Source organism: Onychostruthus taczanowskii, unplaced genomic scaffold, assembly GCF_017590055.1.
Source record: "Onychostruthus taczanowskii isolate IOZ18803 unplaced genomic scaffold, ASM1759005v1 scaffold218, whole genome shotgun sequence".
NCBI classification, from domain to species: domain Eukaryota; kingdom Metazoa; phylum Chordata; class Aves; order Passeriformes; family Passeridae; genus Onychostruthus; species Onychostruthus taczanowskii.
Genome location: NW_024499440.1, coordinates 142435 through 168537, shown reverse-complemented (window position 1 = coordinate 168537; position 26103 = coordinate 142435). Strand labels below are relative to the sequence as shown.

The 26103-nt window shown below is 54.6% G+C and overlaps 2 protein-coding genes across 3 annotated transcripts; both read left to right on the top strand.

The window, feature by feature from the left end:
• Positions 1-1238: 1238 nt before the first annotated feature.
• On the top strand, positions 1239-15834 carry FAM76A (family with sequence similarity 76 member A). 2 transcript variants are annotated; one of them, XM_041404666.1, is made up of 10 exons: positions 1239-1365; positions 2399-2463; positions 3236-3290; positions 3847-3999; positions 4902-5059; positions 5460-5546; positions 6314-6445; positions 11536-11671; positions 12118-12219; positions 13459-15834. In XM_041404666.1, the coding sequence occupies exons 1-10, from the start codon at positions 1285-1287 to the stop codon at positions 13543-13545; spliced, it is 1056 nt and encodes a 351-aa protein (XP_041260600.1). In that variant the 5' UTR covers positions 1239-1284; the 3' UTR covers positions 13546-15834. The 2 variants fall into 2 exon arrangements, with proteins under 2 accessions (XP_041260600.1, XP_041260601.1); XM_041404667.1 differs by lacking the exon at positions 6314-6445 and having other exon boundaries at positions 13459-15832.
• A 2610-nt stretch (positions 15835-18444) lies between these two features.
• On the top strand, positions 18445-24865 carry SESN2 (sestrin 2). The gene is made up of 10 exons (XM_041404665.1): positions 18445-18633; positions 19247-19312; positions 20053-20247; positions 20619-20801; positions 21056-21265; positions 21899-22049; positions 22197-22312; positions 23078-23268; positions 23675-23819; positions 23892-24865. The coding sequence occupies exons 1-10, from the start codon at positions 18556-18558 to the stop codon at positions 23976-23978; spliced, it is 1422 nt and encodes a 473-aa protein (XP_041260599.1). The 5' UTR covers positions 18445-18555; the 3' UTR covers positions 23979-24865.
• The last annotated feature ends 1238 nt before the right edge of the window (positions 24866-26103 follow it).

Below are 26103 nucleotides of genomic sequence, written 5' to 3'. Positions count from 1 at the left end.
GCCCTGTCTCCTGGCCCAGCTCAGCTCAGTTTCTTTTCCCAGCCTTGGCCCACTTCAGCCCAGCCCAGCCCATTCCCCTGGCCCTGTCTGGCTATGTCCATCCCCGGTTTCCTGGCCCTGTCCAGCCCAGGCTGTTCAGCCCTGGTTTCCCAGCCCAGATTCCCTGGCCCTGTCTGGCCCTGGTTTCCCAGCCCAGTCCAGCCCAGGTTTCCCAGCCCTGTCCGACACAGTCCAGCCCAGGTGGCACAGTCCATCCCAGGTTTCCCATCCCAGGTTTCCTGGCCCAGTCCAGCCCAGGTCACTCAGCCCTGTCCATCCCAGGTTTCCCATCCCAGGTTTCCCAGCCCTGTCCATCCCAGTCCATCCCAGGTTTCCCAGCCCAGGTTTCCCGGCCCTGTCCATCCCAGGTTTCCCATCCCAGGTTTCCCATCCCAGTCCATCCCAGGTTTCCCATCCCAGTCCATCCCAGGATTCCCAGCCCTGTCCATCCCTGTCTGGCCCAGGCCATCCCAGGTTTCCCATCCCAGGTTTCCTAGCCCTGTCTGGCCCAGTCCATCCCACTCCATACCAGGTTTCCCATCCCAGCCCATCCCAGGTTTCCCAGCCCTGTCCATCCCAGGTTTCCCAGCCCAGGTTTCCCGGCCCTGTCCATCCCAGGTTTCCCATCCCAGGTTTCCCATCCCAGTCCATCCCAGGATTCCCAGTCCTGTCCATCCCTGTCTGGCCCAGTCCATCCCAGGTTTCCCAGCCCTGTCTGGCCCTGTCCATCCCAGGTTTCCCTTCCCAGTCCATCCCAGGTTTCCCGGCCCTGTCCATCCCAGGTTTCCCAGCCCAGGTTTCCCATCCCAGGTTTCCCAGCCCAGCCCATCCCAGGTTTCCCAGCCCATCCCAGGTTTCCCAGCCCTGTCCATCCCAGCCCATCCCAGGTTTCCCAGCCCTGTCCACCCCACCCCGTGCTCTCCGGCCATATCCGGCCCGATCCGGCCCCGCCCACGCCCCGCCCCTTTCCCCAGTCCCCGCCCCCTTCTCCACGCCCGATCTCGCGCGACCTCCCCCGCTCGCCGCGTCACGCGAGGCCGAGAGATTGCGTCACCGCGCCCTCCGTGACGTTAACGCTTCCTCGGCGCGCCCCGCCCCGCAGCGGTGAGTGACGGCGCGCTCACCAATGAGAAGCGGCCGAGGCGTGAATGATGCGGCGCACTGCCAATGGGCGGCGGGAGGGGGCGGTGCCGCGCGGGCCGGGCGGGAGGGCGGGCGGGCCGCGCCTGTCAGCGGGGCGGCGGGATGGCGGCGCTGTACGCCTGCACCAAGTGCCACCAGCGCTTCCCCTTCGAGGCGCTCAGCCAGGGCCAGCAGCTCTGCAAGGTCCAGGAGAGGGGCTGGGCGCGGGCTGGGAGGGGGCTGTGCGGGGAGGTCTGTGAGGGAGCCTGTGGGGGCTGATTTGGGAGGAGGCTGGTGGGAGAGAAGTCTGAGGGGGGCTGTGAGGGAAGTGGGGGGTGATCCCTGAGGAGATTTGAGGGGGGTGGTCTGTGAGAGCTTTTGGGGGGTCTGAGGGGTAAAGGGCCTCCTGGAGCATTGTTTGTGAGGGAGAGCAGGCAAAGGAGTGTTTTAAAGGGGTCTGGAGGCTCTTAGAGGAACTGAGGATACGTGGGGGGCTGTTTGTGCGGAGATCCTGGGAGTGTTTGTGAACACTGGGGCCTTGAGGGGTCTGTTTGGGGTCTGTGGGGGAGCGGTGGGAGGGTGTGGGGGAGGGCTGGGGGGTTTTGGGGAAGTTTTGAGGGGCTGGAGCATGGGGCTAGGGGCATGTGTTGAAGGGCTGCTGAGGGGAGCTGTTTGTCAGGGGGACCTGAGGGCACCGAAGGCAGTTTGGAGGTGCTGGGGGTGTTAGTCATGGGGTTGTTGTGGGGAACAGAGGGCAGGTGGGAGCTGTTGCTGAGCAGAGGCCTGGGAGGGTCTGGGATGTCCGTAGGAGATCTGGTGGTACCTCGGGAGGAGTAAGGTGGGTTTGGACAGTCTGAGGAAGAAGAGCAAGATCAGGGTGAAACAGGGAACACGGGGCAGGAGCTGGAGAGGCCTGGGGTCACTGGGGCTGGGACAACGCAGGTGAACGTGGGGAACCTGGGGAGGCTGGGCCGGGAGGAGAGCACGGGCAGGGGTGCAGGAAGCTGAGGCAGAGCGTGTGCCTGCCCTGGGAGCCGGGGCCGCCCCGGCCCTGCGCTGTGGGTGTGGGGCACGGTGAGCCCTGGGCTGTGCCTGCCTCACCTGTGACACACGGCAGTGCCATCACCCTCCTCCTCTCTCAGCATGACTGGACGGGGAGGGGGTGCTTGCAGCTGTGTGGGTGTGCAGGGGTTTGGGGAGCAGCGCTGCGCCTCATGAAACGCCTCTGTTGTTGCAGGAGTGCCGGATTGCTCATCCCATTGTTAAATGCACTTACTGCAGGACGGAATTCCAGCAGGAGAGGTAAATGCTTGCGGAACGGGGGAGGTCCAGGTTTCAGGTAGAGTGATCACACCCGGGGAGCTGTAATGATTCCACACCTTCAGTGACTGTGCCTCAGCCTGTAGATTATTGCTGTGGAGGACTTGGGGGACCTGTGGCCACCTCCAGAGATCTGCTGGCTGAGTTGGGGTGTCTGTAGTGCACTTGGATTTCACCTTTTGCTTGGGGTTTTTTTTTAGTCAGATGCATCTTCCCATGAGTTTTCCTCTTGCCTGATGCCTGGTGTCCAACATTTATTTCCTGCCGTGTGTCCCTTAGCTGGGCTCTTGTCTCTTTGCGTTTTGACAAGTGGTGTAGCTGTCAGAGGGAGGATTGGTAAACACAGAGCTGTGTGTGGCCCTTGTGTGAGGTGTTCCTTCCTGTGTTTGTTGGACAAACACACCTCTGCCCTGTCCTGCCATGACTTCCAGAGTGGAGCCTGCCCTGATGCTGAATCACTCACGCTGCCAGTTAGTCAGTGATCCAATCCTGTGTTTGTATGGACAAAACCAAGTGTCATCTGGGGATGCCTTAATTAAAAGACACCTCCTAGTAATTTTGGCCATTTATCCTCAGCCAGATGGGGACAGGAAAAGCGTTTTGGTATCTGAGTTGCTAGAGAGGCTGAGTCCAGCCTCATCACCAGAGCCAAGGGATCCTAAGCAGGGTCCTGGGATCTGAGCCAGGCACCCTAACCACAGAGGTCTCATTTCTGTTGGAATGTGTTAACAGAGTGATCTGTCCTCCTTCACAGCAAAACCAACACGATATGCAAGAAGTGTGCTCAGAACGTGAAGCTCTATGGCACAGTAAGTGAGGGGGCTCAGCCTCCCCAGCCTCTCTCCTTTCATCTCTCTTGTCTTTATCCTGCTGAAATCTCAGAGCCTTTATGGACTGGCTCAGCTATAAGAGCATGACCAATCAATAATATGGGTCACTCAAGCATAGAGCTTTGACTTTTTCTGTCCTTTTAGCACAAAAAAGAGCTTTGCATCGTCTGAGGCCAGGAAATGATCTGTTTGATACGCAGTAGCAACAGGGCTGTGCTTACACAGACTGAGATTGCTGCAGAAAGCAGTGATAAATCTTTATTTCCTGCTTGTCTGAAATCTGAAATAGAGATTTTGATTGGTTCTATTTTGTTGGTTTTTTCTAAAGATTTCACAGCACTTGATAAATGGTCTGAGTGCCATGGCTAAATTCACTTAGCTGGAGACCAGGGATCCAGATGGAGTTTTGTCTCCTGGATCAGCACTATCCTCTGTGTAGAATAAGGAATAAAAGTTTGAAATGATGGGGAGAATGGGAACGAGCAGTGTACCATTGTAGTTAGAAGGCTGTAGCAGTTGTTCTTGTTTTTTAAAGCCAAAACCCTGCCAGTACTGCAACATCATAGCAGCATTTATTGGAAACAAGTGCCAGCGTTGCACCAACTCAGAGAAGAAGTATGGCCCTCCTCACTCGTGTGAGCAGTGCAAGCAGCAGTGTGCATTTGACCGCAAGGATGACAGGAAGAAGGTCAGTATTTGTGTTAAAGGCTGAAAAGGCAAAAGGGCTGATCACAGTGATCCTCTGCCCATCTTCTTTACATCTTCTGCAGCATTTACTGACAGGACAAGGTGGAAAGGCTTCCCACTGCCAGAGGACAGGGTTAGATGGTATACTGGGAAGAAATTCCTCCCTGTGAGGGTGGTGAGGCCCTGGCACAGGTGCCCAGAGAAGCTGTGGCTGCCCCTGGATCCCTGAAAGTGTCCAGGCTGGATGGGGGTTGGAGCAGCCTGGGACAGTGGGAGGTGTCCCTGCCATGGCAGGGGGTGGGACTGGATGGGCTTTAAGGTCACTTTCTACCCAAATCATTCCAAGATCGATGTCTCTTGGTTTTGAAGTGTTTTCTAGAGTTGAGCTTTGCTCTGGTTTAGAGCTGTTTGATCTTTGAACCCCTGTGTGCCTCTGCCAGATCTTGTAAGAAAGATCTCTTGAACTTGGCCCAAGAGCTGGCAGAGGAGCAGAGACCTCTGAATGAAGTGTGAGGTGCTATGTGAGGAGAGGGAGGGGGAATGATATTTGTTCCATAGCCTGAGAAGCTACAAGTGTCATGCCTCCACCAGGAAACCCCTTCCATGGCTTCTGTACACCCTTTGCTCAAACACCCTGAGAGCTGTGTAGGAGGTGTGTCTTCTTGAGTAAACTGTAAACATCTGTTGTTTGGGATGCTGCAGCCACAGTCAGTGCCCTGCTGAGCCTCCTGGAGCAGACACCCTTGCTCCTTTGGTTTCCAGTGACTGCCCATCCATTCAGAGCATTCTTTTTGAGTCCCTGCTTGTTCATGTGCAACCCTAAGCTTGAAAGTGCTTCTTGTCTTTTCTCTTGCTTTGTGGGCAGGAAAAAACACCAAAACTTCTTTCTGTCTCCCCTTCCAGGTGGATGGAAAGCTGCTGTGCTGGTTGTGCACACTGTCCTATAAACGAGTCCTGCAGAAGACCAAAGAGCAGTGCAAACACCTGAGCAGTTCTTCCCGAGGCAGCCTGCAGGAGAAGGAGCAGTTCAGTCGGCTCAGCAGTGGCAGCCACTATAACAGGTGACCTTGGGGAGGGGTTTGGGCAGGGTCTGAGTTCAGGACAGTCTGGCTAAGTCACTCTTTGCTGATTTGCAAACCTCACTGTGCTGCTACAGCCTTGTGCTCCTTAGTGATCCAACTTACTGAACTTGTACACTGTGAAAGCCAAGTTGCATTTGTAAAATTTAATTATTAAAATGCAGATTTTAAGCAGGAGTTCTTCACCTACATGCTGCTCTGACTCATTGTTTTCTGTTTATTTTTAGTCTCCAGCTACTCTTCAAGGAATGATTTTTTTATCGTTTTAGCACTGGGAAATACTGTTTTAATAGGATCAAAGTGGGTGGGAATATTTATCTGCCTCTCTGTCTTAGACTGAAAGTCATTCAGGTTCTGACATACAATTTCCTCCTTCTTCTAGCCAGAAAACCTTATCCACGTCTTCCATTCAGAATGAAATCCCAAAGAAGAAAGCCAAGTTTGATGCCATATCTGCCAATGGTGACAGGTGAGCCTGTAACATGGGGAAATCGTGGGTGGGGGGTTTGTTTGCTGAGTTTATGTAAGACAGAGTTGTGTGTGAATAACAGGAAGCTCTTATGCTAGAGCAGGGGCCTTGGGCTTTGAGACCTCGAGGGGCTGCCCTAGAGCCTGGCAGGCCAGTGCTACCTGGAATCTAGACATAGACTTGAAGAGGAAAAGAATACTGAGCACCTGAACCTGCTTGGATGGAGCAGGATCGAGGTGATGTTGGCTGAACGCCCCAACAGCCAGACCAACTTTATCATGTCTCAGGGAGAGAGGGGCTGCTGAGGTCTGCAGGTTTTGTGCTTTGAGGTCTGTCAGACTGATCTGCAGGGAGACCCTCAGAGGACAGAAGATCCAGACCCACTTCCCATGTCCCCTCCTGCTTTTGGGGCACAGACAAGCAATCAAACAGCTTTGCTTGAAGGGTTGTGGACTCCCCATCCTGGAGGTGTTTCAGGCCAGGTTGGATGGGTCATGGAGCAGCTTGGTCTAGTGGAAGGTGTCCCTTCCCATGGCAAGGGGATGGAACAAGATGCTCTTTGAGATTTGTTGCAGCCCAAGCCATTCCATGGTTCTAGGAAAGCATCGACCCCATTCTGTTGTCACACTTGGTGCTGCATCACGTTGATGTGATTCTGTGCAGCAGAATGGGAGTCACTAGCAGAAGCAGGAGATTGAGATGGATTTGTGTTTTTATGGTCTTGTGCATGCATATTTTCATTCCTGCCTTTCCTCTCTGATTCTCAGCGTTCCTTCCTCTCCCGAGATGCTTTGCCCCCTTATCCAGAGGGCCCCGTCCACGTTGGCGCAGTGGGCTGCTTCCCAACAGACTCTCGGGGCCCACCATTGTCCTGTTGCTCAAGGCATTGACATCCTGAAGTGAGATCACCTATTGTTTTCTCCCCTCCCTCCCTGGGAACTGCCTCATACACGGGAACTCTCCCTCTCAACGGATCTCTTTCTAAACAGCAGGGATTTGGGAGCATGGACCAGAGCATAGTTAGTGCCAAAGGGTTTGTTAAGACACTGGTAATTAATTCATCACTACCTGCCTTCAGTGCCTCTGAGATCACAGATCTCTCCTGTAGATACTGTTGACACCTTGTCACTGTAAAATGCTCCCATGGGAAATGCCTGTCCCTGGAAGTGTTCCTGGCCAGGTTGGGTGGGGCTTAGGACAGCCTCATCTAGTGGAAGGTGACACTGCCCATGGCAGGGGGCAGAGCGAGATGAGCTTTAAGGTCCCTTTGACCCAAACCACTCTGGGGTTCTATGGTTCTGTGAAATAGAACTTTAATAATTTTATAGGGCAGTGACATCCACAGAGTGGTCTGAAAGACCTTTTATCATCTGAACAGCTTTTTCAGTTAAAAGCTGGAAAAATTTCAGGACTAATTGTGACTTAGGAGCCGTGGCTGAGTGTGGAGGGGTTAGAATTCCATTGCCTTCAGTGCTGGTGGAGCCAGAGGAGGGAATGGAAACAGGGTCCTGGTAGAACTGGTGCAGCTTTCCCTCCAGAGAGGCCACTGCTCTGGGCTGTAGGACTTCACCAGCTGTTTTTATCTCCTCATTAAATCCTGGGCTCATTGTAACAGCCCTGCTGGCTTGAAAATACCCAAAAAGCAAAATGACCTGTGCTCTGGGTTTGTCAGCTGTTTGTCTGGAAAACAGGAGCATGTATTGAAGGAATCAACAGCGTTCCTTTTGCTCTCATGTCAGATATTGTCAGTCTGGCTCCTGCCAAGGCTGTAGGCCTTGCCACAGGCTTTTTTTGATGAGTTCCAGTAACAAACCAAATGTAAATTTAGCAACTAAAGAGCTTCAGCGACATGCAGCAGAAAAGGCAAGCTGCAGCTGCCTTAAATAGACAAATGGCTGCATGTCTTGAGAGGAATAATAAGGGGGTTCCTTAAGTGTGGGTTTGGAGTTGCTGAGGGTTCTTTTATGAGGGTGAACCCCCAAATCCTTCCCCTTTATACAACTACCAGATTGTCCCTCCCAGAGTCACGTTGGTGTCTGGCACAGCCTGAGCATGGGGTTAAGGTCTGCTGCAGCACAAGGGTGTTTGCAACAGCAGCAGCAGCAGCAGAGTCTGGAGCAAACTGACACAACCAGCACCTCCTCCCTGCTGAGATCAGCCCCAACATCCTGTACCCTGGCTCCAGCCAGACCTCTGGTGTAGCCCTCAAATGGGCAACATTTGGGCATATTTGAGCTCAGTTGATTTTGGCAACACCTTCAGTCAGGGTCCAGCTTCTCTGAAATTACTGCTTCTTCTTGGATATGGTAGAAATTCCTTTACTGTGTCGTACTGAAGTCCCTCTGTTTACATATTTCATGGTGGTTGTTGCTCACAATGGCTATGATATGTGGACAGGGTGATTTCCAGCAGTCATTTAAAGGGTGGTGTTGAATGGTTTGTTCTGGGTGAGCTCTGGGAGGAGCAAACAGCTCTGTTGCTGCTGCACTGGGAGTAGTTTTCTCTCCCAGTGACTTGCAGCATTTCTTGGCAGCAGACCTGGCCTTACTAATCCTTCTGTGCTGCCAGTCCCCATGGTTTTGTGCTGCCCAGCACACCAGCTTCACCTCCAGCCCCTGCAGCTGGTCCTAACTGGGGCAGTCTTGGTGTGCCCATCATCTTGTGCCAGTGCTGGCAAAGGGTTTTTATGCAGCAGACTCTGCAGATGAGCACACTGCAGTCCCTTCTCCTGTCACTGCAGACAAGGTGCTAAACTGTGCTTGTAACACCAGGCAGTGACAGCACTGCTGGCAGGGGGAGGGCAGCGGTGCCTCAGGGTGCTCAGCAGTGAAGTTCATTTGTAAAAATGTAAAAATTTGCATAGGAAAGTCCTGGCATAGTTTAAAGCTCTGTGACTTGGGCTGAACTGCACTGAGTGGAGGTTGTTTTTTCATAGAATCCCCGAATGGCTTGGGTTGGAAGGGACCTTAAAGCTCATCTCATTGTGCCCCTTTCCATGGGCAGGGACATCTTCCACTATCCCAGATTGCTACAAGTTCCCTCCAACCTGGCCTTGGACACTTGCAGGGATCCAGGGGCAGCTACAGCTGCTCTGGGTAAACTCTGCCAGGGCTTCACCACCCTCACAGGGAAGAATTCCTTCCCAAGGAATCTCTCCCTCCCTTCTGGCAGCGGGAAGCCATTCCCCCTTGTCCTGCCACTCCAGGTCCTTGTCCCCAGTCCCTCTCCAGCTCTCCTGGAGCCCCTTTAGGCTCTGGAATGGGCTCTAAGGTTTCCCCAGAGCCTTCTCCAGGCTGAACACCTTCAGCTCTCCCAGCCTGGCTTCAGAGCAGGGGGTTCCAGCTCTTGGAACATCTCCGTGGCCTCCTCTGGGCTTGCTCCAGCAGCTCCAAATCCTTTTGATGTTGGGGGCCCAGAGCTGGAGCAGCTCTGCAGGTGGTTTTTGTCTAAGGTGAAATGTGGATGCTGGTTTAGTGCCTGGTCTCTGCCTCTTCATTCCAGCCTGACTTGAATAGCAAAATCTTTAAGCTTGGCATTTGCCTCGCCTAATTTCTGCCATTTAACAGGTGTGGAGTTTAAGGCAGTCGATTTGGTTTCTGTTCCAATCAATAGAGAGAGGCAGGTGCCTTGGGAACAGCTCCATTTTTGTCCTCTGTCTCTGCTGGAAACAACAGGAGCTCAATCATTTCCCTTTAATTAGCAGTGTGCCTTTCAGGCTGTTCAGACATGGGGAGCTCATGTCCCCCTGACCTATCCCAACGGGCTGCATCTTGAGTTTATTTGTAGAGGAAATTTTTTTTTCTTTCTTGGTTGTTTTAATTTTGATCTGTTTGTTAAAGGAAAGGACTGACTTGTGTTTGGCAGTTTTCCTTCAAATTTTGGAGTCTCAGGGTGCTTCTGTAACATGGGGTTTGCTATCTTGTCTGTCTTTAAAAAAATACAAAGGAAAAGGAAAAAAAAAAACTGCTTCTTTATTTAGCACCTTAACACATTTGAAGGGGCATTTTGCAGCAACTGGACAGGAAAATCCCAGTTTGGTATTTTATACCCCTCCAGGAGGAGGTCTCAAGCCGGCTGCTCCCCCCTGGAGGGTGCAGAAGCCCCAGGGATGGGTGCTCTGTGCAAAGCTGTGGCCCTCCTGTCCCCTCCTTGTCCCCACTGGGTGGCAGGGCTGGCTCTCACCTTCCTGGCTTCGCAGTGTGCTGTTGCCAGGCAGGGAATTTTTCATGCTGGAGATGCTCAGGGAAATGTGGACATCCCCTGGCACTCTTTATCACCCCAGGGCATGGCAGGAGGGAAGCGTGCCTGGGCAAAGGAGTGGTGTGTCAAGGGATTGTTTTCAGACAGAGGGAATTAGTGAGGAAGGCTTCCTTTTCTCTGTGCTGTTGGTTATGCTGTTGGTTACTGTTGCTTTTGTTTTTTTAAATTTATTTCTCTCCTCCCCAGCATATCTGCACTGAGTGGGAAATTAAAGCTGTTGTTAATAATGTGCTTGCACACAGAAAGGTGCTGGAGCACACACCATCATCTTGCACAGCCTCCACTTGGGAAAACTATTGGGGAAGTTTTAAAGTGGAGTTGTTCTGTGCTAGTGTGTGGGTATGAACCTCTCTGGCTAGCACAGAGCTGGAACCAGTGTGCCCAGAGAGCTGCCACATCTTAGTGTGGACTCTGCTGTCAGCATGTTTTAGCCGTGCAGGGCTCCTGTGCTCCAGGCAGACCCTCAGTTCTGAGTTTTCCTCTGCAAGGTTTTCTCTCCCAGTGCCTCAGGGCCATCCTCTGACTCTCAGCTGCCTCTGCTTGGTTTCCCTCTGTAGATCCCCAGCACAGTGGGGGAGCCAGCCTTTTCCCCTGCCACATCCTTACTAATGAGTCCTGTCAAAGAAGGCTGTAGGGCTTTTAATTAGAAAATGGATCATTTCCAGGTGCTGGAGGAGACCCCGTGTGAAGTGAGCAGCAAGTACTCTCTGCCTTAGGGTACAGGTTGGGGACTGGAAGCTCAGAGATAGAAACATCCTTGAGAGAGGCAGAATTTTGGGTTGAGATATGCTTTCCCCACTGCTGCAGCTCCCAGCTTTAAAGCTGGGTGTTGACCTACTCTGAAGGCTTTTAAAAAAAAGTCAGGCTTTGGGTGACCCTGACAATTTATTTTTATTTATCTGATAACAGCCAGGCTTGAAGTAATCTTCTGGGTGAAGCTTTGTTGTCTTATTACTGTTCAATTTGTATGCAGCAGTTTCAGGAGTGTGTGGCTGGGAGTGTGCTGCCACTTAGCACAAGGAGATAAAAATCGTCTTTAGGGATGGAACAGAAGGCAGGGAAGAATCAGGTGGGCTCCCTGGGCCTTGTGGCTGCAGCTTGTTGTGTCTTATGGTCTGGAAGTTCCTGTGCACAGGGCTGCACGTGCCTGCCTGGGTCACGGGTGACTCCTGGGGAGCTTTGTGACTTACCAGTGCAGCAGTGACTCATGCACAGATAGCTCTGCTGGTGGTGGCTCAGATGTAGAGTACCTGGTGGTGTACAGGTGATGTGCTCAGCTGTTTCTCTGTCTTCCTGGAGAGTTTTTCCTACTCTGGAATAATGAAGCTTCTCCCTAAATTGCTTTGTCATGGCAGAACCATATTACGAGGTCTAGCATGTTTTTTACCCCTTTTCCTTGCTCAGGACAATTTAGCTGTTTCCTTTTGCTCTGTTTGTTGAACTTGGAGGTTATTTGTTTCTCTTTCATGTCCCCTCCTTGCCAGAATGTTTGTTTACATTCAGTGGGAAGTTTTGCAGTGCATCCAAATACTGCTTGTGAGCAAACAGATTTCCAAAGGGATGCATAAGGTTTGATTATCTCTCTGATTGCTGTCTTCAGCTCTCTGGTTTGAAAAAGGATCATGAATGATCATGAAATGATTCCCATTCTCTGAGTGCACCCGTGGGAGTTTCCCTGCCTAGTGAAGAGCAGGGTTTTGCTGAGGGCTCTCCCTGTTCTTTGCTGCAGTTTTTCTCCAGACCTCGCCCTGGACTCCCCTGGCACCGACCACTTTGTCATCATTGCCCAGCTGAAGGAGGAAGTGGCTACTTTAAAAAAGATGCTTCACCAGAAGGATCAGATGATTTTGGAGAAGGAGAAGAAGGTACAGTCCTTGGCTTGCTTCCCCCCAGCAGGCTGACATGTTCTCACAGATCACACTCAGACACAGCCTGGCTTTTTCTCTTGGAGTTAACATATCTGGCTGTTTCCAGGCTGCCTCCTTTCCAAAGAGGCCCTCTGGACCCACCCAGGGGATCTCATTTCATAAAGGGTCATTTCCTGACCACTTTCTTGGAGACCTCTGTGTGTGGGCAAGGCTGGGAATAAACATGCTGCTGCTTGGAGAAATGCAGTGCTGGCCCTTGCTGTTGCTCTGTGGTCTCAGTGACACGGTTCTGGTCTCACTGCAGCCCCTCAGCACTGCCAGCATGCCTGTGACCTCAGCCAGTCTCACACACTTCTGTAGAGACACTTTCCACACAGGGGTGTCTGTGGTGAGGGCAGTTGTTGCCTCTCCCAGCTCACTTGCTCTTCCTGCTTTCTGCACAGATCACGGAGCTGAAAGCTGACCTGCAGTACCAGGAATCACAGATGAGGGCAAAGATGAACCAAATGGAGAAGACACACAAGGAAGTCATGGAGCAGTTACAGGTGACAGCATTGTCTGTGTTGTACCCAGGAGGGACTGAGGACACTCCTGATCAGAACAGCCTCTGAGCTACTGCACACAGAGCTCTGCTAATGTTTCTCAGTCTCTGTGCTGCCAGGCTAGCCCCTCCTCAGCTCTGCATTGCATCCCAACCACCATTTACACCTACTTTGCTGCTCTCTACTCAGGCTCACACTTACTGTGTTGTAAAGTGCTATGTTGTGTCCCTTATGGACTAGACAGGAGCCATCAAACTCATTTTCCTTATTGCCAAAATCAGGTTTGAACCTGTTTCTCCAGTCTGCAGAACCTTTGTCAGCTTCCTGAGCCTCTAAATCACCTCCCTGTCATTTGTGTGAGCAGTAACCAGAGAGAACAAAGGAACAATTGGCAGTTCTTTTCACCCTGTATCTCTAGTCCAAATAAAGAAGTCCCTGAGCTGATGGAAGCAGGGAGAGCAGGATTCTTGTCATGGCTGTGGAAACACAGCAGGCTATCAGCATGAATAGCTTGAGCCACCTAAGGGATTCGGTCAAAGGGGAAGAAATCAGACCCAGGAATGAACTTTGCACCCTTTAATTACTTTGGGTATATAAAGATCTAAAGCCCCAGCAATGAGAGGTGGGAGGGGATGAGACAAAAGGCCTCTGTTGGCCCTGAGGAAACAGCCCCTCCTCCATCCACACCCACTCTGGGGAAGTATCCCAGTGGAAGGCAGGTTCCAGAGTGCTGGTGCCTGTGAGAATCCCTCCTGGGGCATGTGGAATGTTGGGATGTGGTGTGGAGAGGGCTGGGTGTGCTGTTTCTGCAGGTAAAGGAGCATCAGACCCAAGAGCAGGTGTGCCCCAGCCACCTCCCTCTCTTGGGGCTTTCCACGTCTGTGCTCAGCTCAGGCTGGGACTGCCCTGAACCCTCTGGTGTCCAGATGGTTTATTTCTGCTGGTACTGCTTGAGTCTTTGGAAACCTTTTTCAGTGGCTGTAAAATCAAAGTTCAGATCCTCTCAGTGTGTTGTAGGTGCTTTGAACTGTTCATATGATTCATTTTTGAACAGTCTTGTGGGTTCTATAATTTTGTCTTTTCCTGTGGGGCTGGGATGGTAGAGAGATCTAGGAGATCAGAGGTGAGCTCAGCATCTGCCCCCCTTTCCAGCTGTGTGCAGGATGTCAGCAGCTTCTGCACAGGGATCCCAGGAGCTAATGATGATCCGTGCCACTAAATACCCGTTTTCCCCATTTCCAGGCCAAGAACAGAGAGCTCCTGAAGCAAGCAGCTGCCCTGTCAAAAGGCAAGAAGCCTGAGAAGTCAGGAGCAATAACCTCCCCTTAAAGCCAAGCCCCCAGCCTGGGAGCTTTCCCCAGCACTAGCTGAGGAGTGTGGGAGACCTGCTGGATGGCTGGAAGCCCAGAGCTCTGCGTTGTGGACTCCATGGGAATCCCTGGTGCGTGTTACCTTCTGACAGCATGCTTGAGTGTGCCCAGTGTCAGTCCATGGGGAGAGGTCCCAGCCTTCCTAAATCCCCCCTGAAGTACTGTTTTTTGGAAGAAATCTTTTCCTAACCAGTTGCTACCACTGCCAGCCCTTTCCATGAGCAAACAGGAACCTGCTGCATTGTGGCTCCTTGCTGGTTCCCAGCCTGCTGCTGTGAGGGAATTGCCATGGCCAGTTGTTCTGCAGATAAAGTGGGAGCTGCGTGTGGTGGGAGCTGGATTTTTTTTTCCCCTTGAACTGTTCCTTCTTCAAAAGAGAGCTGAGAACTCACCAGCCCAACAGGTGTTCCTGGAGGTTGTGCCACTGCTGACAACAGCTGATCCAGCTTTTTGAAGATGCTTCCAAAATGGGGGCCATGTATTTATCTTGGAAGATTTTTGTGTTTTGTTTTGTTTTTTTTTCTTATTTTCTCTGTCAACTTGGCAACCAAACTGCCTGGTTTTGTGTTTCCTTGTTTTTATGATCAGAGCTTTTGGGTTGGGAGCCAAAGTGGAATGATACAGCCCCCAACCCACCCAGAATTCCCCCCAGCCCCCCAGTGCCCTAGTTTTGTGGTGACCTCTGGGATTTTGATGATTTCTGCAGCTTGGTGCGATCAAGTGTCTCTTACTCCATTTCTTCACACAGAGAGTTCAAGGCTCGGATATTCCCTCTCTTTCCCCTTTCCCTGCCCCTTCCAGATGCAGGGGCCAGGTTGGCTCCAGGAAAGCACTTACTCAGGCAGCAACCCGAGCCAGGGAGTGTTTTTTGGGGCACTCCAGGGATTTTTCTCACTGCTGATTCCAGCAGGATCAAAGGGCTATGAGAGTTCCCTGTACCAGGGATGTGCTGCCCCAAAACAGCACGGCTGCCATGACCCTTCCAGCCAGACCAGCTGGGCTGGGCCCCCCAGGCACCTCTTTTGGGGTGATGGTGGTGGATAAAAAGCACTTGGAGAGGGAGCAGCACACAGCTCCAGGCTGGCAGGAGCTCCTCGACATCCCGACCGCCAGTCAGGGAGTGGAGAAACATCTCAGGGCTTGGAGACCCCCGAGCAGGGGCTGGAGGTAGGTGAGAGAACTCATGCTTTTGCTGCAGGGCGGCTGCTCCGTCAGGGCTTTGATGAAGCTTTTAACTAGAGCTTGTGGTTACTTTTTTCATCCTTTTGTTTCTTATTTGTTACTAAAGTTGATTTTACTCAAAGGCACTTTTTGGGATGATGTTGGCTTCTGGCATGGAAGGAGCACATTTCATCAGACACTGCCATGTGTTTGTTTTTGGTTTTTCTAAGAGACTTTTGATGTGAAAACAAGCAAAATGAGAAATTGTTACACTTTGCCTGAGTGTGGCAAAAACTCACCCAGTTTTATACTTTTAGAAAATGAACTGCATTGGTGGGAGTTTTTTTAACTGTGGGCTTTGCTTTTTTCCCTCCCTCAACATACAGAAATAAAAAGAGGGAGAAAGGCCCTGTAAATACTGTTCAGTAGAGTTTTTAATCGTGATAAATTGCTCCTGCCCTTGCATAGCTGATTTGTAGCACCAACATCGTTTCTTTGTATGTTTGTAATGATGAGATTTTCAAGGGGCGCTTTGATTTGTACAAATGACACCTGTAAAAGTGGTTTAAAAAAATCCTCATCTGTGACTGATACTTTGTTTGCTTTGAAAAGGGAAAAAAAAACCAAAACAACCAGAGTACCTCTCCCTGCCTGGAGGGGATTTATCCTGCTCTAGGGTTGGGAGTTTGGGGAATGAGACAATATTTTCCCATTGTTTGCTTTGCTCCTACTTTTTTTTCTATCTTTAAATCCTCCCATCAAGCCTGTTGCTAGGATCCTGGTTACTTGGTTACATCCAGCTTCCCAGGACTCATCTGAGATGTATTCCTGATCTTGGCACAGACAGAGGGACCTGCTCCTTTGCTCCTTTGGCATGGAGGTTTTCCCTTTTCCCATGAGATTTCCATGAAGAAAATTCGGCTGCCCCTCATCCTTTTCCAAGGAAATCTCCAGAGGTCCAGGAGTCTAAAGGGTTTTTAGCTTTGACTGTTTTCCTTATTCATGTCCAGTCTCCTGGAGCTCATGGAGATAGCAGCTCCCTCCTGCTGCTACTCCCAGAGCAGTGAGGATCACTGACCAGTGCAAGCCACAGTTTCTAATGTTTATTTTGTTGAAGCCACATAAATCTGCCTGCAGTGCAGGAATCCTGATGGAGTGCTGGCAGCTCCTGTGGATCACCTTGGGAATCACCTTCCCTGCACGTCTCTGAACAGTGCAGCTGCAGAGGAAATGAGAGGAAACAGCCTCAAGGTATGCCAGGGAAGATTTAGATTGGATATTAGGGAAAATTTTTCCATGGAAAGAGCTGTCCAGGCCTGGCACAGACTGCCCAGTGAAGCTGGGGAGTCCCCATCCCTGGAGGAATTTGATAGCCATGGGGATGTAACATTTGGGGACAAGAGTTAGATGGTGGCCCCCAGTGCTGGGGGAACAGTTGGACAGTTGGATGCACTTAAAGATCCAACATCCAACAGTTGGATGCACTTAAAGATCTTTTCCAACCTGAATGATTCCATGATTCTAATTCCCTTCTCCACCCCACAAATGCTCTGGGTTTCCTTCTTGCAGCCCAGAAAGCCCTAATGCCAGGTTTTCCCACTGTAGTGGTGGGGTGACCAGCCACAGTGACAATCCAGCTCCTGCTCTTTGAGCAGAGCATATAAGGAAAGGAGATAAACAATGTTCCTCTGGTATCCCGTGCTGCCCCAAACCCAGAGCTCTGTGCCCACCCAGTGCTTGGCCCCTCCTGCCCCTGCTCGAAGTGCAGGAGTTGTCTGTGGGACAAATGTCCTCCTGGCACAGCCCTTCGTGTCTTCTGATGGGATATTTTTGTATTAAATATTTGGCAGCATCTCCAGCCCATCTCTCCAGCTGGATCCTTGCCTGATGCACACCCACAGCCCTGTCCCTCCAATATCCAGAGCTTTTTGGGGAGCAGAAAGGGGAGAACAGAGGCAGCCTCCCCCTCTCTGCCACCCCCACTTTGCTTGCTCTGTGTTGCCTTTACTGATGCAAAGGAGGAGATGTGTTTTCCCCTCCAGGCTGATGCCTTCAGCCAGAGCAAACACAGAGCTCGTGGCCTCAGGTGGAACTGTAGAGTCATCATGGAATGGTTTGGATCAGAAGAGACCTTAAAGCTCATCTTGTTCCACCCCTGCCAGGGGCAGGGACACCTCCCACGGGATCAGGTTGCTCCAAGCCCTGTCCAGCCTGGCCTTGGGCACTTGAGCCGCTTTGGGCAGCCCCAGGGCTGGCTGGTGACCAGCAGCACCTCTGCTTGTGCCCTGTGTCCAGCAGCTCTGTGGGGCGTGACCGTGCCAAGGGAGCAGGTGACAGAGCTGGACTGGGGTGACAGGGGATAAACAGCACCTCTGACCCCTGGTCAGCGAGGGGCCACGTTCCTTGGATCAGATGAAATGGCCCCCAAATTGTGCCTCTGAAATGACACAAACGGAAATACAGAAGTGGAAACCTTGAGGTGGCCAGAGGCACCCAGACCCCCCAGCCTCAGCACAGAGCTGTTTGCAAAACACCCTGCAAATAGTCCCAGGAAGGGACAAGGGCCAGGAGCAGTGACCAGGGAGGTTTCCTGGTGCAGAGGGTGCTGTAGCCCTGGCTGTGGCTGCTGCTGCAGTGCTGCTGGCAGGAGCTCAGCCGAGCCAGAGGAGGCTGTTGCCAGGAGAGTCCTGAGCTGTTTGTGCAGTGACTCCTGTTTGCTGCACTTGGCTGTGCTGGGCTGCCAGGCAGCGCCAGATTGCTACCAGTGCTGTGTCTGGGACAGCCCATGGTTCTGAGCGTGGGGTTTTATCCCTTCTTTTTACTTTTTTTTTTTTCCCCTGTTCCTGTGGAAAAACACCAAACCCAGTAAAAGAGTCAGAGAATCCCAGACCATTTTGGTTGAAGGGATCTTAAAGCTCATCTCATTCTGCCCACCTCGGATGGGCAAGGACATCTTCCACCATCCCAGGCTGCTCCAAGCCCTTGGACACTTGCAGGGATCCAGGGGCAGCCACAGCTGCTCTGGGCACCCTGTCCCAAGGCCTCCCCATCCTGACAGCAAAGAATTCCTTCCCAATATTCATCTATCCCTCCCTTCTGGCAGCGGGAAGCCATTCCCCCTTGTCCCCAGTCCCTCTCCAGCTCTCCTGGAGCCCCTTTAGGCTCTGGAATGGGCTCTAAGGTTTCCCCAGAGCCTTCTCCAGGCTGAACACCTTCAGCTCTCCCGTCTTCAGCCCAGAGGGTCTCCAGCCCTCTTTGGAGCACTTTGGCCTGCTCTGGGCTCGCTCCAACAGCTCCATATCCTTCTGATGTTGGTGCCCGGAGCTGGGGCCACCCGAGCGGCGCGGGGGCCGTTTCCCCCGGGGCGGTTTTACCCCGGGTGGTTTCCCCCGGGGTGGTTTCTCTTTGCCCCGGGATGGTTTCTCTTTGCCCCGGGATGGTTTCTCTTTGCCCCGGAATGGTTTCTCTTTGCCCCGGACTCGTTTCCACCGCTCCAGTGCGGGCTCGGCAAAGTGCGGCCGGCTCTGGGTAGACCTGATGTCTGCGTGTCGGCCACGCCCCCTATTGTCATTGGTCTGATTGTTGCCGGGTGGTCACGCCCGCAAGCTCCCATTGGTCGAGGGGGGCCGGGGGCGCGTCCCCGTCCCGTGCTATGTAAGCGTGGCGGGCGCGGGGTCCCGGGGGCGCTGCGGGGCGCGGGGCTGGCCGGGGCTGGCCGGGGGTGACCGGGGGTGACCGGGACCGGCCGGGGGTGACCGGGAGCGGCCGGGGCTGTCCGGGGCCGTCCCCACCGCCCAGCCCCAGCGTGATGCTGGTCGCCGGCTCGCCGTGCAGCCCCGCGGGGCCGGAGGAGCACCGGGGCTGCGGGGCCCGCCGGGGCGGCCAGGTAAGGGCTCCCGGGCTGTATCGCCCCGTCCCCGGCGCACACCCCTTTGCGGCTCAGGAAGGTGCCAGGCTGCAGCAGGCTGCCGGGGTTTGAACGATGCCGTGGTGTCCCCTCTGCGGGTCTGTGGAAGCAGCTCGCCCAGCTCGCCCAGTGACTCCCTGGGTGCTGTGGGGGTTTCCAGCCCTGAGCAGTGTGGGGCAGAAGGGACCCGAGCCCCTGCAGGGGCAGCCCTGCGAGCAAGGGCTCATTTCTGCATTAGCTGTGAATCTGGGGGGAAATCATGATGTTTAGTGGCATTTTGTGCCCCGGGGGGGTTAGTGGCCCCCGGAGGAGCCGTAAGCACAGTGCCGTCCTGCGGGATCCCCTGCTTTCCCCGGGCGCGGTGAGCCCCGGCTCGGCGCGGTGTCACAGCTGCCTGTCCCGGTGTGTCACACGCGTCCGGCAGCGCGGCAACATCGCAGCCCGGTTTCGTCAGGCGCTGCCAGCCTGACGCAGAGGGCGTGGGGGACACGGCCCCGGCCCGTGCCGGTGTCTGCCTGAGTCACCCCTTCCGCTGACGCCGACGGGGATCTTCCGCGGCTCCGCTGACTCCCAGCTGTGCCTTCCTTCCTAGGAAAGAGGAATCGAGGCTACCCGGGCGCTGGCGAGGGGCCCCAGCACCTTCATTCCCCTGGGAGAGGTAAAGCGATGAGAACTGGCTTGGGTGGGGTCTCCTTCACCCTTCCCAGCTGCGGGTGGGGTGACAGGAAGGATTCCCAACCCCCGATTCCCAGTGCCTGGTGGGGGTGGGATGCTGAGGATGGGGTGGAGAGGGGTCACCCACCCCAAGCAGATCCTTGTGGCATTGTGGGGGGGTCGTTCTGGAGATGAGGGGAACAGCTGTATTTCACCCTGGTGTTTGCTTGCCCTGCCTCTGCCTCCGTTTCCCCACTCAGACAGACACATCTGTGTTTCCCCTGCCCTGCCCGACCCCAGCATTCTGCCCTGACATCCCCAGGGCACCTGAGCCCTATCTCAGCGCCCACACTCACTCCTCCAGATGTTGCTCCTCGGGCAGAGATAGCGCCGTGGTTTCGTCACTGCGCTGGGGGCTGACCCCCATCTCCTCCCCCGCACTCCAGAGCCCAAACAAACAACCCAACCCGCAGGCTGAGCAGGACAGCCTGTGTGGGCTCTGTCATGGAGACCCCCAAGCCCCCTCTGCCCCCCGGGGCTGGCAGTGGGGACACGGGCAGCGGGGGCCCCCGGCGGTGCCCGTTCCGGAGGCGGGGCGCTTCCAGTGGGGTGAGGATCCAGCCTTGGCGCTCTTGGGTTCCTGGGTCCTGCTTGTTGGGGGGGGTCTCCACTTAGGTTAGAAGAGGTTGGGAAGAGTGGGGGCCTACAGCTCACAGCCCTTCGTTCCCTCCTCTCCTTCTGCAGGTCCCTCAGGAAGGCGGGGAGAGCAGCCTGCACCAGCTCCTCGAGGCCTTTGTCTCGGCAGGCAGGGTGGACCACGTCGCCATGGTCATGGGGCTGCACCCCCAGTACCTCAGCAGCTTCTGGAAGACCCAGTACCTCCTGCTGCGCATGGACGGGCCCCTGCCCTACCACAAGCGCCACTACATCGCCATCATGGTGAGCAGCGGGGCCCTGGGGTGTGGGGACACGGGGCTCTGTGTGGGGTCCCAGCACTGCTGCTCAGGAGGCACTTGGGTCCCCACAGATGGACCCCTCTCTGGTCTGACATCCCAAACCCCTTTGGGGCTGGTGCCCACCCAGCGTACCCCAACACCCTCCCTCCAGGGCCCCTGGGGACTGGCACTGGTAGTGAGGGGGGAAATCCCCCTGTCTGGAACTCGTATCCCCAGGGAAAATCCTCCAGGAGTGACATGGGACGAGTGGGCTCCGTGCCTTGGGCAGGCTCCCTGCCTTGGCTTCTCTGTGGGCTTGTAGCAGGGTGGGGACCCCAGGCAGTGCTGGAGGCTGACTGCTGGCTCTCCCCGCAGGCAGCAGCCCGGCACCGGTGCTCCTACCTGGTGGGGTTGCACATGGGGGAGTTCCTGCAGGTGGGGGGCAACCCTGCATGGCTGCGGGGGCTGCACTGCGCCCCCCAAAAACTCCGGAACCTCAATGAGATCAACAAGCTGCTGGCGCACCGGCCCTGGCTCATCACCAAGGAGCACATCGAGGTGAGAGCTGATGCTGCCAGCACGGATCCCCCCAAAGCACACTGACCCCAGGGGCCACCTCCTGCGTGCACAGCCCCCAAGGTTTAACCCTTTCAGGGCTGAGGGAGTCAGTGGGATGGGAAGGGGTGACTTTCCCCTGCTGGGTCTATGGGTGCACTCCTGTATCCCTGCCGTTGGCTTGCCCCAGCCCTGGGCTGTGGTGGGCGTGCAGCTGAGGGCTGGGGGGTCTCTCCAACCCCTGCTGTGTGTGGCAGGCTCTGCTGAGGCCGGGGCAGGACAGCTGGTCACTGGCGGAGCTGGTGCAGGCGCTGGTGCTCCTCACCCACTACCACTCGCTCGCATCCTTTGTCTTCGGCTGCGGCATCAAACCCGAGGAGGACCAGGACGTGGGGAGCAGCTGCTGGACCCCCTCACCCCACAGCCACAGCAGCCCTGCCTCTGGGGACAGCATGGGGGGCTCTGGGGTAAGAGGGGCTTTGCCTTGCATGGTGTGAATGTGCCCTGGGATGCTTTATGGGGAATCACAAATTGGCTTGGATTGGAAGGGACCTTAAAGCCTGTCTTGTGGGCAGGGACACCTTCCACTAGACCAGGCTGCTCCAGCCCCTATCCAGCCTGGTCCTTAACACTTTTAGGGATGGGGCAGCCACAGTTTCTCTGGGCAAACTCTGCCAGGGCCTCCCCACTGTCCCAGGGAAGGATTCCTTTCCAATATCCCATCTATCCCTGCCTTCTGGCAGTGGGAAGCCATTCCCCCTTGTCCTGTCCCTCCAGGCTCTTGTCCCAAGTCCCTCTCCAGCTCTCCTGGAGCCCCTTTAGGCACAGGAAGGGGCTCTAAGGTCTCCCTGAAGCCTTCTCTTCTCCAGGCTTGTCTCCAGTGTAGAGTGGCCCATCTCTCGGAGGGCCTTTATTGGGAACAGCTGATGCTTTAGAGCCATGCAGTACTTCCCACATCCTCCACAGGACTTCCCCCTCCTCCCTTTGGGGCCTGGGGAAGGGTTATGGGGACTGCTGGAATCTGGGCAGGACCAACCCAAAGGGAGATGCTCAGGGGTTCCCCCAAGTGCCAGGGCTGACCCTGCCCTGTGCTTCCCCAGGACACAGATGCCGTGCAGGAGGTGGAGGTGCTGATGGAGAGGATGAAGCTGCTGCAGGAAAACCAGCTGGAGGAGGAAGGAGTCACACAGGAGGAGATGGCGACGCGCTTCGAGCTGGAGAAGACAGAAAGTTTGCTGGTCCCTTCCTCAGGTGAGGAGGTACAGGGGGCCACTGGCTGGGGCAGGGGAGCCCGAGGAGGGGGAAAGGAACCAGAATCTGCCTGAGGGAGAGCGGGATCAGCTCCCCAGGGCAGCTGACTCCATCTGGGCTCACGGCCACTGCATTGGTCCCTTGTAGATGCTTTGGATCCCTCCCTGCAGTCCAACATCCGCTGCTTCCTGGAGGACCCTGAATTCGGATACAAGGACTTCACGCGGAGGGGGGAGCAGGCCCCCCCCACTTTCCGTGCACAGGTGGGTGCTCAGGTCTGGGGGTGCCTCCTGTTTATGTCAGGGTTGTTCCCAGGATTGTGGACAGTGGGTGCAGGGCTGGAGCTGAGCAACCAGGTGCTGAGAACTGGGGGGAGGTGTCAACTTAGGGGGGACCCCACCTTGTGTCCCTGGCTTTGGGGGGTGTTGTGGTTTAAGACCAGCTGGAGATGAAACCTGACACAGCTGTTCACTCAGCCCCCACTTTCTTCCCCCAACCCAGGGAGGAAAATCAAAATAAAACTTGTATGTTGAAATACAAACAGTTTAATAATTGAAAATAAAGTAAAATACAATGATGATGGTAAATAATGATAATAATGACAATGAAAAGGGAAAAAACAAATGATGCACAATGCAATTGCTTAGCACCTGCTGGCTGATGCCTGACCCCCCTTCCCAAACCCAGACTGGCCCCTTCTGGGTAACTCCCTCCAGTTTATACACTGGGCATGACGTTCTCTGCTGTGGAATATCCCTGTGGTCAGTTCAGGTCACCTGTCCTGGCTATGCTCCCTCCCACTGGCAGAGCCTGAAACAAGAGGAATAAAGTCCTTGACTGAGGATAAACCCAACTTAGCAAAAAAACCAAACCTTCAGTGTGTTACCAACACCCTTCTCATTCCAAATCCAAAACACAGCACTGGAACAGCTACTGAGAAGAAATTAACTCTACCCTTCCTGAAACCAGGACAGAGAGACCCCACTTTTCCCCACCAAACCCCTACCCCAGCATCCTCTCTCCACCAGGATTACACCTGGGAGGACCACGGCTACTCGCTGATCAACCGCCTGTACCCAGACGTGGGGCAGCTCCTGGATGAGAAGTTCCAGGTGGTTTACAACCTGACCTACAACACCATTGCCATGCACTGTGGCGTGGACACCTCTGTGCTGCGCCGAGCCATCTGGAACTACGTGCACTGCGTCTTCGGCATCCGGTGTGTCCCCAGCACCTGGCTGGGCTTCCTCCTCCGCCTCGGGACGAGCCCAGGAGCAGCTCCAGTGGCTCGGTCTTGCTTAGAGTGTTGCTGCTGCTGCTGCTTCCCTATGGCAAAGTGATGCTGTTCAGAACAGCCCTGGGAAAGGAGAATTTAGTAAAAAGTTACAATAAGGGTGGTGAGGCTCTGGCAGAGTTTGCTCAAAGAGTTGGTGGAATCCTGATCCCTGGAGGTGTCCAAGGCCAGGTTGGATGGGGCTTGGAGCAGCCTGGGACAGTAAAAGGTGTTGCTGCCATGGCAGGGGTGGGACTGGATGGGCTTTAAGGTCCCCTCTCACCCAAACCATTCTGGGATTCTGTGAATGCACAAGGCTTGTGTCTGGAGTAACACACCCTCCTCTCTGCAGCTATGACGACTACGACTACGGGGAGGTGAACCAGCTCCTGGAGCGCAACCTAAAGGTCTACATCAAGACAGTGGCTTGCTACCCGGAGAGGACCACCAGGCAGATCTACGCGCAGTTCTGGAGGCACTTCAAGCACTCGGAGAAGGTGCTGCCCGTCCCTTCCCCTGGCAGGGAGCTCGGGGTGCTGAGCCCGTGCCCTGACCCCGCTCTCCCCTAGGTGCACATCAACCTGCTGCTGCTGGAGGCGCGCATGCAGGCGGCTCTGCTCTACGCCCTCAGGGCTGTCACCCGCTACATGACCTGAGCTGCTCTGCTCCTGCCCTGCCCTGGCTCTGCAGGAGAGGCCGGGGCGCTGCTGGAGCCCTGGAAGTTCATCTGGAGTATTGTCTCCCTGCTTCACGGGCTTAGAGCTGTGGAAGTGAAGTGGGAGCTTCCCTGCGCTTTCTCCCAGGAGGGGCAAGCCCCCAGGAAGGTGTCGGTGCTGGGAAGACCCCCAAGTGCTGCCCTGGGCTCGACAGAGCTGCGAGTGCTCTCCTGCTCCGTGCTGGCCCCAGTGAAGCCAGACAGGGATGTGTGTGGCTGCAGTGCTGGTGTCACACCCCTGTGACGTGTCCTGGCACCGAAGAGGACTGTCCCCCTGCCAGAGATGGCCAGAGGGTATCACAGGCTTCATCCCTGCATTTTGGGTCCTGCTGTGCTGGGAGACAGCTGCTGGTGGGGGTGCTGCCCAGGCACCCCCTCCCCACCTTTCTGCCTCATCCCCTGCAGTCTGGGATGTGAAGTGCCTTTAACCTAAGTGCCAGGGCAGGAGCAGGGAAAGCATAGGAATACTTGAGTGTGTTTTACACGTTTTTGCATTGTTTTCCAGCCACTGGTGCATCTCCACTGCCTCAGCTTCAGGGGACATGAGGCTCCCTCAGCCCCTCTGCTGCTGTGCGGGTGGCAGGGTGGGATGGGCTGGCCATGGCTTTATCCAGACATGCCAGAGCATTCCCAGCAGCACATGGAGGTGCCTGTTGGGGAGCAGGATCCAGCACCGTTGCCACTCTTGGTTTGGCTGTTGAGTGATCACTCCAGTTAAGTTATTTCTAATTTTTTTAAATATATATATTAACTCCTGACTAGGCATGGAAATGCCTCTGTAACTTTGCTATTAATCTTGTTTGAAAAAATAAAATAATTATTTTTAAATTCTTTTTCCTTTTTCACTTTCCCCTTGGTCTGCCCAGGGGCTATTCCTGTATGGCAGAAGTAGAGTGCAAGACTCTTGCTGCTCTGGGAGTACTTGGGAGCATCCCTGAGTTGTCCAAGGGAGGATGTGGGAGGTCTGAGTACTCCCCACTTGCCTGAGGGGGGTGGATTTGACTTCAGTAAACTCTCCTTGGTGGTGGCTGATTCCAGTCTTTCCTGGCTGTTATATCTTCCTGGGAATATTTAGGCAGGATCCTCATCCCACCGTGTGTCCAGGCGGCTGCTCTGCTGCACTGCTGGCGCAGAGCTGAGCTGCAGTGCTGCTGGGGGCAGAGCAGGGCACCCGTGCTGTGGAGCCAGCAGTTATCAGGGCGTGGGCAGAGCCCCTGGAAGGCGCTGATAGAGCCCTGGCGAGGGGCCGGCTCTGCACGGCCGGCGAGGGGCCGGCTCTGCGCGGCCGGCGGGGGACCGGCTCTGCGCGGCCGGCGAGGGGCCGGCTCTGCACGGCCGGCGCTTCGCGGTGTGCCGGAGGAGCCAGGGCCTGGCTCTGAGCCCCTCTGGGCCCCCGCGGCACGGGGGAGCCGCCGTGCTGCCCCTGGGCCGGCTTGCAGAGAGTGTGCCGGGGACTCACAGGGCAGAGCCCCTGTTTTGGGGGACAGAGGTTTGAGGGCAGCTTTTTTGGGAAGCTGAGGCAGGAGGACGGGGCTCCCTGGGCTTTGCCGGCTGTGGCAGAGCTCCCGGTGGAGAGCACAGCGGAGCCCCGCACAGAGCTCTTCTGTCAGGGCGCCACCCTGGAGCACCGGCGGCCTGCGGGCTGAGCCGGCCCTGGGGGCTGCTCACTTGGTCACAATTACAAACCAATAAATTCCTCATCCAGTGCACAACTAAAGCCTGCAATTTGTGTACCTATCTATAATTTATCCACAGCTCTCACTGTTCTCTTGCAGGGCAGGTGTGTTAATAATCTCCCTACCTGAAGCTGACAGTTATGATCCCAATAGATGCTATTTTTTTTCCACTACAATTGCCCTCAATTTAAAAACATAATGTGTTAGTGATGTTTAGTACACATCAAAGGAACAGGAAATAACAGTAGTGGTAATAATAATAATAATAATAATAATAATAATAATAATAATCTGTGCTGAAGGAACATTTTACGAGTAACGGAGCCCGAAGTGCTTTGCAAAGTCGGCATTGCTGGGGCTGAGCTGCCCCCGCTGTGAGGGGTTCACGTG

Coding starts and splice junctions, on each gene's coding strand:
- SESN2 (XM_041404665.1), top strand. CDS start 18,556: ATGCTGGTCGCCGGCTCGCCGTGCAGCCCCGCGGGGCCGGAGGAGCAC. Junction 18,634..19,246: donor GGGCCCGCCGGGGCGGCCAG/GTAAGGGCTCCC, acceptor CTTCCTTCCTAG/GAAAGAGGAATCGAGGCTAC. Junction 20,248..20,618: donor GCCACTACATCGCCATCATG/GTGAGCAGCGGG, acceptor CTCTCCCCGCAG/GCAGCAGCCCGGCACCGGTG.
- FAM76A (XM_041404666.1), top strand. CDS start 1,285: ATGGCGGCGCTGTACGCCTGCACCAAGTGCCACCAGCGCTTCCCCTTC. Junction 3,291..3,846: donor ACGTGAAGCTCTATGGCACA/GTAAGTGAGGGG, acceptor TGTTTTTTAAAG/CCAAAACCCTGCCAGTACTG. Junction 6,446..11,535: donor CAAGGCATTGACATCCTGAA/GTGAGATCACCT, acceptor TCTTTGCTGCAG/TTTTTCTCCAGACCTCGCCC.